Source organism: Amblyraja radiata, chromosome 11 (assembly GCF_010909765.2).
Source record: "Amblyraja radiata isolate CabotCenter1 chromosome 11, sAmbRad1.1.pri, whole genome shotgun sequence".
Classification (NCBI taxonomy): Eukaryota; Metazoa; Chordata; class Chondrichthyes; order Rajiformes; family Rajidae; genus Amblyraja; species Amblyraja radiata.
Window position 1 is genome coordinate 27,467,435 of NC_045966.1, and position 15,227 is coordinate 27,482,661.

Consider the following 15,227-nt stretch of genomic DNA (forward strand, 5'->3'; position numbering starts at 1 on the left):
ATGGTGGGAAAAAAGGGAGCACAAGGAAAAGTTGAATCAGTTGTCATCTAATTGAATGATAACACTTGCTCAAGGGACCAATTGGGGGGAGAGTTCCTTTCACAGCGTGTGGAGAGTCTGTGCCAGGGGTAAAGTTGCGGGGAGAGCAGGAGTGTTGAGAAGGAGGGGGTCGGGTTCATGCCAGTAACTCACTCACCGCTGCCGCAGCTCTCCGGGCGCGAAGCCACCGCATTGTAGCCGGGGATAGAAGCAGCTCGGGGAGCTGCAAGCGGCCGCCGGGACCCGACAGCAGAACTGGCCGCCACTTCAGCGCCTTCTGCCGGCCTGCTCACCTCTGGCAGTGCTCTCTGTCTGAACACCTCTCACCTGCCGCTCGTTCATGTCAGCTGCTTCCTGCAAATCCTTAAATTCCCACTGCCGAGTAACCTCAATTGCGCTGTTGGAATTTAAGGATTTTCGGGAAGCGGCTGACATGAGTGAGGCCAGCGAGCGGCAGGAGAGAGGTTTTTAGACGGAGAGCTGCCAGAGGTAAGCGGGGGCCAGCAGAAGGCACTGAGGTGGTGGCCGGTTCAGTTGTCCGGCCCGGCGGCCGCTCGCAGCCACCCAAACTACTTCTCCCCCTCCCCCCCCACCCCCCCCCCACCCCAGCCACAATGCGGTGGCTCCGTGCCCGGAGCATCGCAAGTTATGATCCAGATCCCCTCCTTCACAACGCTCCTACCCTCCCCGCAACTTTATCCCGGGCCAGACTCCCCAAACACTGTAAAAGGAGCTCTCTCCCCACCCCCACACCCCGGGAAATACGGTATTTAAAAACATCACCAAGAAATGTACTTACCACATCATTGGCACATGAGCTCCATTCTTTTCTCTCTGTTTCCTAAGATACACTTAAAATAATGACAATCCATATTTGAAAACCCCGCCAAGAAACTTGCGCTGCGCATGCGCAGTAGGCTGCTGCACCTGCGCAGTGCTGCAAAGGCAGAATTTCACTGCCTTCAGCCCCGCTTGAAATTGACGGCTCCCAGCAGCGCTGACGGCACGTGGGCTGCACAGACCTTCAAGGGTTACAAGCGCTGCGGATGAAAGGTATGGAGAATTATGCCTACCTAAGAGATCGATCTCTTAGATAGGCATAATTCTCCGTGCCTTTACTATTTATATTTAATTACCATGTTATAATTTTAGTCAGGGTAGGCAGTGCCCACATTGCCTACCCGGATGGCACGTGCCTGGCTTATACCTTCTGCCTCGACAGGTACTGTTTGACCAAGTTCTTCCAGCATTCTGTTATTTGTTCTAAATTCCATCATCTGCAGTCTCTTTTGTTTACTTATTGGCACAGCCTGAGCGTGTATTCATCAAACTTACGTTGTATTATTGAAGACTGTGTGTTAACAAAAAGCTCAAACATGAATCAACAGAGTACTAACCACTGTCTAACAAAAACAAAAATCATCATGTTTTCTCCCTTCCAGCATTTGCCCCAAATTATACACCAATGCCTCTAAATATGCACCTTTTAAACTTTGTAACGTGGGTGGAGATTTGCCAAACCCATGTTTTTGTTTTGGAACACTTATTACGTGTAGTCGAGTAAAGAATGCTCAAGTAGTCAAAAAATGTTACAATTATTGTATTCACCAAATCAATTATTTTAGATTGCAATGGATTAAGTTCTGACTGTTATGTTCAATGAATGATTGTGAATCACCAACCTGCTTTTCAGCATTTGATCTTTATTTCCCCCAAGATGAAAAAAATGCCTGTTAGTTTAGTTTAGAGATACAGTATGGAAACAAGCCCTTCGGTCCACCATGCCAATCATCATTTACCCATTCACACTAGTTCATTGTTAACCCACTTTACACACTGGGGGCAATTTACAGAGGTCAATTAACCTACAAACCCACTAAGTGAAGCCTCACCAATCTCTGGAGTATAATATCCCCACTTGCCAAAAGCCTTCTTCACCAACCCGTCCCTCTGTTACTTTATTACAAAGAGGCAAGACTTGAAATGTAGCCAAGGAATTCATGATATAGGACCTAAAGGGCGGCACCGTGGCCCAGCGGTAGAGTTGCTGTCTTACAGCGCCAGAGATCAAGATTTATTCATGACAAAGGGTACTGTATGTACAGAGTTTGTACGTTCCCCGTGGACCGCGTGGGTTTACTCCGGGTGCTCCGGCTTTCTCCCACACTCCAAAGATGTACAGGTTTGTAGGTTAATTGGCTTTGAAATAAATTGTAAATTGTCCCTAGTGTGTAGGATAGTGCAAGTGCACGAGGATTGATGGTTGGCGTGATTTGGTAGGAATAGGGCTCATTTCCGAGCCGTACCTCTAAACTCAATTAAACTATTGATCTTATTCCAGCTCAAGACAAAAAATCCTTCTCTTTAATAAAACTGTTGATACTTAAGTTATGTAACCTTATCCTCTGATTCATTTTAACTTCCATATTATTATTTTATTAAAGAAACCAGATTCATAACTTTTGAGCAACATTCTGCATTTGGTTGTGTCATCTTCTCCCACAGTTGAAGAGATCAGCAGCAAATAGGGATAAACAGATGCCACATGTGTGGATACCCTCAGCGATAAACAAGCTTACTGTGGCAGCATCATGAGTAAAGCCAGGGCTTCTCTTATGACGTTAGACGGTTGATTTGTGGGGAAGCGGAGTAAAATAGGGAAAATGATTTTGCTTGTTTATGCACCCGAACTTCTTTAGCATGCTGAGCCAAAGAACTGAAGTCAGCCATGGAAATGCAAAAAGAAAAAAATGATGTATTTTTGCAGCTGTTCTGTGGGTGTTGTGCAAACCTTACCTGCAGATTGAAGAACCTGCTGTAGCGTCTGTAGATAACTTCGGTGGAACCATTGGACCAATTAACTTGAATGATATAAACCTGAAAGGAAATTAAATTGATCAGGAATTGTCAGTCAGATCATGCAATTTGTTATTACACTCATCACTATTTACTATTATTTCTGCTGCCTACCCAATCACATTTCTAACACAATGAGCAATATTGTTAATACAGACTAAAAATAGCTGGATCACCTCCTCAAAGCTACTGATAAAGGCATTTGCTGGATGCGTGGACAGCAGGGCAAAATATTCCAATCCCTCCGTGCAATTAAAACATGCTCTTTGCATCATACCATAGTACATATGGAACTCGGAATGGGGTCAAGATTCCTCAGATGGCATTCTGTCATTGACAATGTCGCCAAGAACCTAAGGCAACCCTTACAAAACAGAAACCTATTTATACCAACCGTTTTGTTGTATTGTCACCATATAAACAATGAAACGTCCACCCAGCATTTGTGAAATATCCTTAAGGGGCATAAAAACCAGAGACAACATATGCTCTAGCGCTGTTGGAAAATGAATGCACAACAACTTGAGCAGCAAGAAACTTCTAACAGCTAAAAAACAAGGTGCAAACAAAACAGGACTAAAGTCTCACGCGCGTACAGCTGCTTCTGGGCTCCCTGAACCTCCAGCAATCAGTGAAGATTAGTCCGATCTCATCAAAGGGTTGGGAGGATGGTTGCTGCTGTTCTAAATTACATTCACTAGTCTTTGTTGGGATCATTACACAGCTTCTAAAAGGCCAAAGGTCTGGGACACTGGAGCAGGTAGCCAGCTGACACACATCTGATGGAGGTAAAGAATTGAATTGAATTTCCTTTATTGTCATTCAGACATTTCAGTCTGAACGAAATTTCGTGCCTGCAGTCATACATACAATAATACAATAATAGACAACACAACAGACAGTAAACACAAATTAACATCCACCACAGTGAGTCCACCAAGCACCTCCTCACTGTGATGGAGGCAAAAAAGGCTGCAGCCTCTTCCCTCCTCTTCTCCCTCTGCGCTGAGGCGATATCCCACCGGGCGATGGTAAATCAGTCCCGCGGCTCACCGAGCTCCGCGAACGGGCCGGTTCAAACACCGCGGCCCGGGGTGGTCGAAGCTGCCGCCCTCCAGTCCAGCGGACGCAGCTGTTGACGACGTCGTCCACTGGCCCGCGGCCGAACCCCGGACTCAGGTCGCCGCCGCCGCCAGAACGCCGTCTCAGCCACCGGAGCACCGTTCCAGCCCCGCGCCAGGCCGCCCTCACGGGAGCGCCGTTACCCTCGAACTGGGCCGCCCCGACGGGAGCGCCGTTCCACCCTCGAGCTGGGCCGCCCCGACGGGAGCGCCGTTCCACCCTCGAGCTGGGCCGCCCCGACGGGAGCGCCGTTCCACCCTCGAGCTGGGCCGCCCCCACGGGAGCACCGTTTCCCTCGGGCTGGGCCGCTCCGATGGGAGCGCCGTTCCACCCTCGAGCTGGGCTGCCCCCACGGGAGCGCCGTTTCCCTCGGGCTGGGCCGCTCCGATGGGAGCGCCGTTCCACCCTCGAGCTGGGCCACCCCCACGGGAGCGCCGTTTCCCTCGGGCTGGGCCGCTCCGATGGGAGCGCCGTTCCACCCTCGAGCTGGGCTGCCCCGATGGGAGCGCCGTTTCCCTCGGGCTGGGCCGCCCTCACGGGAGCGCCGTTTCCCTCGGGCTGGGCCGCCCCGACGGGAGCGCCATTACCCTCGGGCTGGGCCGCCCACACGGGAGCGTCTCAGCCCCTCGCCAGGCCGCCCTCACGGGAGCGTCACAGCCCCTCACGGGAGCGCCGTTCCAGCCCCGAGCTGGGCCGCCATCACGGGAGCGAGCCCAGGGCGAGTCCTAACAGGCTGCCTCCGGAGCCTCGAGGTTGCCAGCTCTGCCATTAGACCTCAGCGCAGACGGAGGCAGAGAAGGGGGATACGACAAAAAATCGCATTCCCCGAAGGGAGAGACATCAAGCCCCGTTTCAACCCCCACCCCCCCCCCCCCCACACATAAACACAACCTAAAATACCAAAAACTTAGCTAGACAAAACGAAAAAAACAACACAAAAAAGTCAAAACAAACGGACTGCAGGCGAGCTGCAGCGTTCACCAGCGCCGCCACATCAGGTATACCGTCCCATCCTCATTGCCATGCCATCTCAATGGTCTTTAGCCACTGCGAGACCAGGCTCCAAATCTATTCAACCAAAAACACTTGGAAATATAGGGGAAATATGAAAAATAGCAAGGAGTAACCAATCGTAAGTTTAAACTCAACTTACGTCAGAACCTAAATTTCCCCATGGACAAAAAGTACCCGTGTGTGACTACCTCCTGTGTATAATTTTTGCAGCTGAGTGTCAATACCACCAAATTATACTTTATATGGAATAACTAATAGTGCAGATCTAGGCTTGGATAAATGAGAAGTTAAAAGAAACAGTGCTTGCTTGTCGATTCAGTTATCCTTGAACAGACCCTGACCCCCAAAGCTGAATAATTTGGAGAAAAAAAGGTTTCCATTAGCCAAAAATGGACACAATAATAGTGACAACTTGCTGGGATGATTAGTACCAGAGGAAATGCTTAAAACTCGTGAATAAATACTCTAAGCCGGTTTGCTGACACATAGCCTCTAAGTCTGACTACAAACATCCTGTGGTTGTACACTTACGACTTGTTCCTGGTGGATTTACAAGTTCAACATTTTGGTGATTTTTTTTTTCCATTACTTGTATTAGGTACCCCAAAACATCTGTGACACACATGTTATGAGCTACTGACTTTGGGGTACTTATCAATGCACTCTAGAAGGAACCATTGTTAATTAAAGCACACTGCTGTGTGACAGAACGGTCTAAAATTTTATTTACTGAGGGACTGCATCAGTGGACAAAAGAATTAAAACTACAGGTTAAAGCTTCAAATGTAGTAACATATCATCGTGCTATAATCAATACATTTATAAATGAAAATCAATTCCTAGCTTTAACTACAAATTAAACTCGATACCGTCTAATGGATATCCTGCCTGTGGTCATTTTGTGATTCTCCAAGGAATTGCCGAAATAGTCTGACCAAGAGAGTGCCTTCAGATTTAGCTATCACATCACTGAAATCAGAAAACTAGGGCATTTTAAAATCACCACCACATCCTCCCGGCTTCCAGTTAAGGAGGGAGCAAATCTGTGTTGCAATTATGCGGTCTGGGGGGAAATGAATGAACCCCTGACAGATTTTGTCATCACTCCCGCTGAGTAATGGTGTATCTGTTGGCCAGTCGCCAACCCTCCACTCTGAACACAGGCAGGAATACAGAGTCAGGCAGACCATCATCCTGCCACATTGAATTGAAATGAATACTTTATTGTCACATGTGACAAGGCACAGTAAAATTCTTTGCTTGCATACCGTGCTAAGGTATGCAAAAAGTCACCCATAAAGGGCGCTGACAAAGTTACAAATCCCTCCCCCAACCCCCCCACCCCCTAGTTCCCCCTTGTTCCCCCTCCCTCATGGATGTCCCACCACACCGGGTCCTCCGTTGTCCGTTGTTCTTCCCCCTCCCTCACGGCGGTCACCCCACGTTGGGTCCTCCTATGTTCCATCCCTCAGCAGCACTCATTGAAGCAAAGCTCATTGAAAATGTGCAAAGACCAGAACACTCGTGTACATGTCTCTGGGCGAGAGAAGAAAATGGGAATCAGACTCCCTGACAATTTTGTATCACCAAATACTTCTTTAGATCTTTAGCAGGTGGTACAGACATTAGCTCAGCTAGCTGCACTCTTGTCTGGGTCTGAAGGCAGCACGTTCAAATTCTACTCCAGATTAGTACACGAGAAGCTGAGACTTCAGTGCTGTACCGGAGAGTGTTGCACTGTGTAAGGCGATGACAAACCAAGGCCTACTCTGTCATCTTAGCTGAATGTAAAAGGTCTCAGAAAAATATATTGGCAAATAACTTTCCTCGTAACTGCTAAGCATGCACTTTCTAACCATCACCATTAGACAAAATACAGAGTACATTTCTAGTTTTGGAACTTTCCTCTGTAAGAAACTTTGTTTTATTTCCTACTTTACAATGGCAACAACACTACAGGCGCCCTTCATGGACTACAACCATGACGGATATCTAAAGATTATAAACAAAGCTATATAAATGTGAGAAGTTTTTAAAGAGGGTTACAGTAATGGGACAATAAACCACAGGTGATCCTGCTTAATGACCATTGGAGTTACGTAAAAATATCGAGATACCGTATAAAATTTACATGCAAAAAAGAAAACCAATACAATTTTATTTTTTCAAAATTGCATTTTTTGATGCACATGCAGATGATGTGGCTTCATTTTACAGTCTGCAATGCAGACTGATATCTATGGTTGCAACTCCCCCAGTTAACACCGGCAGCCCAGTTAAAATGTGGCTGCCGGTATTGCCACAGGCAAGGTAACGCATGGTGCACAAGATTGTCAAAGAAAATCAGTGCTCCAAAGAATACAAAATTCACAAATTGATGCTCCCTTTACCCTTGTCATGAAAGTATGATTTAAAACCAAAAAACAAGAAATATGCTCATAATGCAATGCTGATTTTTCACATTCGCATTTCTGATGTGTATGGATGGCTTGATTAGAATAGCTATAATTAGTAATATTCTGGCATGGTCCTGCCGTTAATTTTATTTAAGAATCCTTTAACCAATGGAGAATTTCTCACTTATCTGTAAGGATCAGAAACTCAGACAGACCCGGAATTCAAAATGATAATCTGCAACACCCAATTTTCATTTTCATTTAGAAGGCTGAATATTCTGGCCTTAAAATTGAAATCATATTACGTGATCATTGAAAATGCCGAACTCAGTCATGGAGACCGAATGGAATCCCGGTCATGTGAAAGAGGCTAGATAAATGACGAGGATAGTAGATGCCCAAACAGAGGGCAAAAAAACAATCTTCATAGGAGCTCCCTGCCTCGAGGCGAGGTGAGGTGGGGGGTGAGGGGAGGGGGTGTGATCAATAAAAGGAATTGGGAGAGGAAGGATTGTTAACAAGCAAGTTCATTGGGTGGATTGGGATACGATTGACTTTAGGCTTTACTTTAGAGATACAGTGAGGAAACAGGCCCTTCGGCCCACCAAGTCCGCACAGACCAGCTATCATCCTGTATACTAGTTCTATCCTACACACTAGGGACAACTTACAATTTTACCAAAGCCAATTAACCAACAAACCCTTACATCTTCGGAATGTGGGAGGAAACCGGACAAAACCCACATGGTGATAAGGAGAATGTACAAATACCATACAGACAGCACTCATCAAATCCAAGTACTGGCGTTGGGAGGCAGCAGCTCTGCCACTACGCCACTGTGTCGCCCTAACAGGACTTGGGGGGGGGGGGGGGGGGGGGGGGGGGGGGGGGAGAGAAGCCAAGCAGTAGGACTTTGTGGAGTCCCAACTTAGAGTAGAGAAATAAACCCTTGTGAGATACATGACACAGCAGATGCTGAAATCTGGAATAAAAAACAAACTGCTGGAAAAGTTCAGCAAGTTGACCAGCATCTGTGGAGGGAAAATGTTGTCGACATTTTGCATCAAATTCTTACATCAAAACAAAACCTTCATAAAATCTAGTGCACAATGGTAGCTGCAATTTGAATCACTAATATTTCCTAGTCAAGACTACAAAGGCAGAACTGCATGGGAAATAGCATCATGTCAGGCACAAGTAAGGCCTGACTCAAGTACAATAGTATCCAACGGAATTTCCAATGTGTTGTGAATAATAGAAATGTTATTTTTATTCGTCTGGTCCCAGGTAAAGTCCATGTTAATTGTATATTATTAATTGCATAGTGCTCATCTTGGACCACTGAGTGCATCTTCCATATAAATTAAGTCTTGCAACAGGTATTTGTAAAAACATGTTACCAAACATGATACTTATTATTAAGCTACTACTTAGAGTCCTGGATGCACAAATTGCTCTTGTCCATTCTAAAATTACTTCCATTCTAGATGTTATTTCAATTCTGCATTAAAAAAAACACAAATCAATGTGTAATTTTTAAATTCTACTCTGCAGATAGGATAAGAACATTTAATTTCTTCATAAATGTCATGGCATTGTTTAGGCAGCATTGATAACTCAACTATGTACTTTTCTCTGATTGGACTTTGGCCCATTAAAAAAAAAAAAACAGGGAATCTAATCTTGGCTTCTACAGACTGCACCCAAAAGGAAATATAGATTGCCAACCTTATTTCTGGATTAATTTGAGCAGCTTTAGCCAAGCAGTCATAGTTAAATGCCAATGTCTGAATGCTGTTCAAGTTTGCATTGCTCAACAATTTAGGGGAATTTAATGAAAGTCAAGCAGTTTCAATATTTGTGCAGTCAATAAGAATGAAACTCACCTTGAGGGCAAATGTTCATCGATACAAACACTCCACTCTTCCAATGATCTATTTCGATATGATAATTGTTCATTCTGCAATTCAAGGTTGCTGCCACTGAAGATTAACTTTTACAAATACAGAACCTCAGTCTATCAGTTATTAATTAATGGAGATTTTAATGCCAATTCTGTCATAAACTATTTCGTTTTGTTGGTTTATTCGACCTTTCTTTCCTTCTCCGTCTCTCGCCTTGTTCTATGTTTGACAATGAATTTATCAATCCTTCTCTTTCCTACCTGGTTATCCTGCACTAATTCATTGGAGATACAGAGTAGTATCTTGACTGTTCAGTCTTTGAAGGCCTGTTTCCCTCTCTGAATCTATACTCCTTCCATCAGCATGCAGTTTTAAAAACTTAATGCCCAAACACAAATAGACTAACCTTTCCGTAGCAGCCTTGATCTTATTGAATATTAGAGTAGGTATGTAGAGGGCCCAGATAGCTTCCTACTACAATTATTTATTAATATTATTATTATATGTTCTTAAGCAATTCTCAAATGGTTCAAGTCATTTTGTTTTTAATTGTAAAGGCTGCAGATAATGTCACCAGTAGGAGTTAGGAGACATTAATCAATGATGGTCACAAAACAACAACATTCATCACATTGAGTGGTCTGCCACTGGGATTAGTGTTGGGCCCCTTACCATTCATCATAGATATTAACAATTTGGATAATAAAGTTAGGTGGGATGATTAGTAAGTTTCCGGATGACACCAAAATTGGTGGTCTAATCTAGTGGACAGAAAAGTAGTTTATCCAAGGACCTAGATCAACTGTGAAAATGGGCAAAAAAATGGCAGATGGAATTTAATGCAGACAAATGCAAAGTGATTCATTTTGGGAAGTTAATTCAGGGTAGGACATGCACAGTGAATGGCAAGGGCCCCAAGGATATTGTGCACTTGAGACACTTATGCCCCTGTCCCACTTAGGAAACCTGAACGGAAACCTCTGGAGACTTTGCTCCCCACCCAAGGTTTCCGTGCCGTTCCCGGAGGTTGCAGGTGGTTGCCGGAGATTGCAGGTAGTGGAAGCAGGTAGGGAGACTGACAAAAACCTCTGGGAAACGCATAGAAACCTTGGGTGGGGCACAAAGTCTCCAGAGGTTTCCGTTCAGGTTTCCTAAGTGGGACAGGGGGATTAGGATGTGGCTTTCTCAAAGTGGCAACTTTATTAAACAGGGTGGTAAAGAAGAAAATGGCATGCTTGCTTTAATTGGTCAAGGCATCGAGTGCAGGAGTTGGGAAGTCGTGTTACAGCTGTACAAGATGTTGGTGAGACCAACCTTGGATTATTGTGTGCAATTCTGGTCAATGCTAGGGGAAGGATGCGATAAAGCTAAGGAGTTCACAAGTTCATAAGTTCCAGGAGCAGACTTATGCCATTCGGCCCATCATGTCTACTCTGCCATTCAATCATGGCTGATCTATCTTTCTCTCTCAACTACATTCTTCTGCCTTCACCCCATAACCTCTGACACCCTTACAGTGCAAAAAAGATTCACAAGCATGTTGCCAGGGCCTGTGGATTTGAGTTATAAGAAAAGACTGGATAGATGGGGACACTGGAGATGCTGGAATCAAGATTCAATCTTGAATCTTTTTTGTTGCATCATAAAAACAAACTGTTGGAGGATTAGTCTGAGGAAGGGTTGCAAGCCAAAACATAATCTATCCATTTATATCCATTGATGCTGCCTGACATGTGTGAGCTCCTCAAGCAGTTTACATTTTGTACAGCTTGATAGCTTGAACTACTTTAGTTGAAGCAAAGGAGGCCAAGAGGCGATCTTATATCAGCTTATAAATTCATGAAGCACATAGACAGGGAGATAGTCATAGTCTATTTCCTAGGGTGTAGAAGTCTAAAACCAGAGGGCATAAATTTAAGATGAGAGGGAAAGTTTTAAAGGGGACCCAAGGGTCAACTTGTTTCGCACAGAATCTTGTGGGTGTATGGAATGAGCTGCCAGAGGAAGTGGTGTAGAGACAGTTACACTTACAACACAGTAAAGGCATTTAGACAAGTACAGCAAGAGGAAAAGTTTGAAAGATATGGGTCAAATGCAGGCAAATTAGACGAGTTCGGGTAGGCATATTGGTTGACATGGAAAAATTGGACCAGAAAGCCCCATTTCTGTGTTTACGACTTTATGACTCGCCAATACTTTGGGATGAAAAGCCTTCAAAATGCAGCATTATTTCTGTCTCAATACACTATATCTACTGTAGCATTTGCAAACATGCTCTGCACTGGGGACAATCAAAAGGCCATTCTGAAAGTCAAAAAAGAAAATCAAATGTTCCTGTAATTATCCTGAATATTCTTATTAACTTAAGCAATGTATAAAACATGGTTGGTGCCCAGTCATAAACCAAATCTAAAACATAACCACCTACAAACTTCACATTTCAAAAAATCTACTGCACCATCATCTTCTTGGAGCCCCAAGATTAATTCAGGGATCGGGGAGAATAAAAGGGTCCAGAATCTGACAATGTTTTCCTGCCAACCACAAGCAGGCAACGAGGCACAAGGAGCAGGAAATCAGACACAAAGCCAAGCCTCAGATCATTTTCCATTATACCATGAAGTAATCATCAGGAAGAGACATGAAAGAAACTCCTTCACTTTAACTCCACACATAATGCAGAAGATTAACTTGTTATATCCAAAAGGTTTCAACATCAGTACTCTGATGGCCAAGTATACTCTTCAAGACAATATTCAAATGGCAGAGCAAAGAATATATCAAGATTGGAACCATGTCCCCCAATAACTAGTAACCAATAGAGCAGCAGAGAAATCTTTCGTTCACGCACACACATTTGGTTCTACCAGCCTTATTGTATCCTCTAATAAACATTCTATAAGTGTCCTCCCAATTGCATAAATCCCATGAGTCAATGCTTTCAGCATGGTGTCCTAGTAATAGTCATACAGCATGGAAACAGGCCCTGCGGCCCAACCTGCCCACACCGACCAACATATGCAAGTCCCACCTGCCTGTGCTTGGCCCATATCCCTCTAAACCAGTCCTATCCCTCTATCTGTCTAAATCTTTCTTAACCTTTGCGATATTACCTGCCTCAACTACGTCCTCCGGCAGCTTGTTCCATACACCCACCAGCATTTGAGTGAAAAACATATCCTTCAGTTTCCTATTAAATCTCCCACACCCCCCTAAAAAAAAACTCACCTCTGGTTCTCAATTCCACTACCCTGGACAAGAGACTCTGTGCGTTTACCAGCACTATTTGTCTCAAGGAATAGTCAACAGTATTAAAAATCACCCTAAATGTTCCAATTTACCTAGGATTGTTCAAAGTGAAAAATAGTAAAATTAATATTGAATAAAATATATCCCCAGAACATCAGATACTGAGAAACCTTTCAATGCTTTACCAACCATGAGCTGCACTCCACACAATCAGCCTCACATTCCCATTCAGCAACTCATCACATAACTATTAGCTTCAATCCCTACATTCCATTCCTCACCCTGACTACGCCCCAAGCAATGAAATGAGCTTCATTCCACCAATTGTTTTACTGAGTCCTGTCTGCCTTATTTTTGCTGAGGTGGCTGATCAAAAAAATCTGAAAATGTCATGTCATGTCAATAAATCTGCAATGTAACATAACCAGTATGTGGATCCTCCAAAGGACACAACGTGTTGGAGTAACTCAGCAGATCAGGCAGCACCTCAGGGAACATGGATAGGTGACATTTTGGGTTTCGACCCTTCTTCAGACTGATTTAGGGAGTGTGGGGGAAGAAGAAAGCTGGAACGGGGAGGCAGGACAAAGTGTGACAGGTAATAGATTAACATAGATGAGAGGGATACTCCAATATGGTTTTTTTTACATGATGGAAAGGAATCCATTTATTGTGCAAAATAAAATATATATGTATAAATTGTAGGTACACAAAAATGCTGGAGAAACTCAGCGGGTGCAGCAGCATCTATGGAGCGAAGGAAATAGGCGACGTTTCGGGCCGAAACCCTTCTTCAGACATGTATAAATTGTGTTTGTTTCTCTCAACTCAAACCTAGGATATCAATTGTTTAAATAAGAGCATATAGTTCATTTATCCTTTATACAAAGCTTATTTTTTACATTAGATATATACATGGCTTCATATCATTAGTTAATTGAAAGTTAATCCTAAAACAACTATATGGTATTTTCTGAATAGCCATACATATGGTATTTTCTGAATATCCAAAATAATTTTTAAAAATCAGAATGTTTGTTTTTACAAGATATTAGAGAAGATCATATATATGTACAGTATATACTTTCCCCTGCTGGCCCAGTGAATAAATGCACCGGACGTTGTTCTTTATCAAGAAGGAACATAGTCCAGATCTTATTTTACGTCTGTCCTGAGTTCACCAATGTCTCCCGAGGCACAAAATTGAATCTCTGCCTTTGGCCATCCCTGCTGTGTAAACAGAGAGTCTGCAGGTGAGAATGGGGTTTGCTGGATCCTTTAATTGAGCAATTTACTAGCATTCAATCGTTAAGCTTCTAATAATAAACTGAAGAATTACCTTTAAAAAAACTACAACTGTGGAACTACTATCCGGACATACTGCTGCCATCAACACAGACTGACAGAGGATGAACTCAGGGAGAACCAATCACAGTAAATAGTAATCTAATACAAAAAGGCGATTGGTGTCCGTATTCTGCACTCACGCTAAGGAGCAATTTGTACTTCTTTCAAATCTCTCAGGGGAAAGAAAAAGACAGCTTTGAACGATGAAAAACAATTGCGATTGATTTAAAGTGCCACAAATTAAATAACTGAAGTGTAATTTGGCTGGTGGTTCCGGCATTAACTGGGGACGGAGGGAGAATCATTGCAAAAGCTGCTAGCAGTAATTCAGAGTGAAATTAAACAGCAGAGCCCACCCGACATTAGCATCAAACCCAGTGGAAATCCATCTACCTCTGCTAACGCGAGCCATCGATCTGACCGCCATACATTCAATGAGAATTGTGGCTGTTCTGAAAAACTGCCAAGTGGCAAATTTCCTCTCTGTGTTGTACGATGTTTCTGCAACATTACCATGCGCTGAAAGATAACTGTTCATGCCTGAAGAATGTTTTCTTTGTAACCAACTCCCCATTATCCATTCATGGATACTTTTTTTCCCTCGAGTTTATGAAAACTACTTGAAACATTATGTGTCTTGAAGAATCCCCCCCCCCCCCCCCCCCCACCACCACCCCCACACACTACAGTAGGTTACTTGGGCTATGCACATGCAAAAGGCGATTATCATGAAGTTTGATTTTGCTTAGATTTGGCGAAATGGGTAAATTTGGTGGGGCGACACAAAATGCAAGGAACAACGTTAAACTGAGTCGACTGTATTTAACAGAAACATACTGATAGTGCATTGTGTTTACATTTCAGTCCAACACGTTCAATCTTAAAACAATCAGCTAACACAAGTTTCATGCCCATATTCCCTCGCCCTCAACAGTAACGCTCTGCCCATTCCAAAGACAAGCCACCGCGGCAGTTCCTTATGCTAAATAACTCCAAACGCAGCAGCCCCACGTACATAGTGTTTATTCGGGATCCGTCGTTTCTGCACGTCTTCCACCCTCACGTCTACAACGGATGGCCGAGGCATGATCCGAGCCGATCCAACCGCCTGCAGTGAAATACCAAGTCGCCCGGCCGCCTGCAGTCGCTGCCGCTCTTCGGCGATTCCTCATCCGCCGCGCTCACTTGCAGCTCCCGATCCTCTTGCACACTCCCGTCCCTGGTGCCATCAGCCTCAATGTTTTGTTTGCACCGAGTCCGACTATAAGCTTTCCCAGGGATTCCCAGCCAGAGGGAGAC

The 15,227-nt window shown here is 44.1% G+C and overlaps 1 protein-coding gene across 2 annotated transcripts in view; it reads right to left on the reverse strand.

Annotated features, from left to right (window-relative positions):
- Window positions 1-15,227, reverse strand: part of sh3pxd2b (SH3 and PX domains 2B) — a 235,711-nt gene extending 220,484 nt beyond the window's left edge. For both annotated transcript variants that reach the window (XM_033029589.1, XM_033029588.1), the window contains exons 1-2: window positions 14,944-15,227; window positions 2,836-2,916 (exon numbers count right to left, since the gene is read on the reverse strand). In XM_033029589.1, the coding sequence (XP_032885480.1) occupies window positions 2,836-2,916; window positions 14,944-15,015 (153 nt within the window). In that variant the 5' untranslated portion in view covers window positions 15,016-15,227. The remainder of the gene's footprint in view (window positions 1-2,835; window positions 2,917-14,943) is intronic.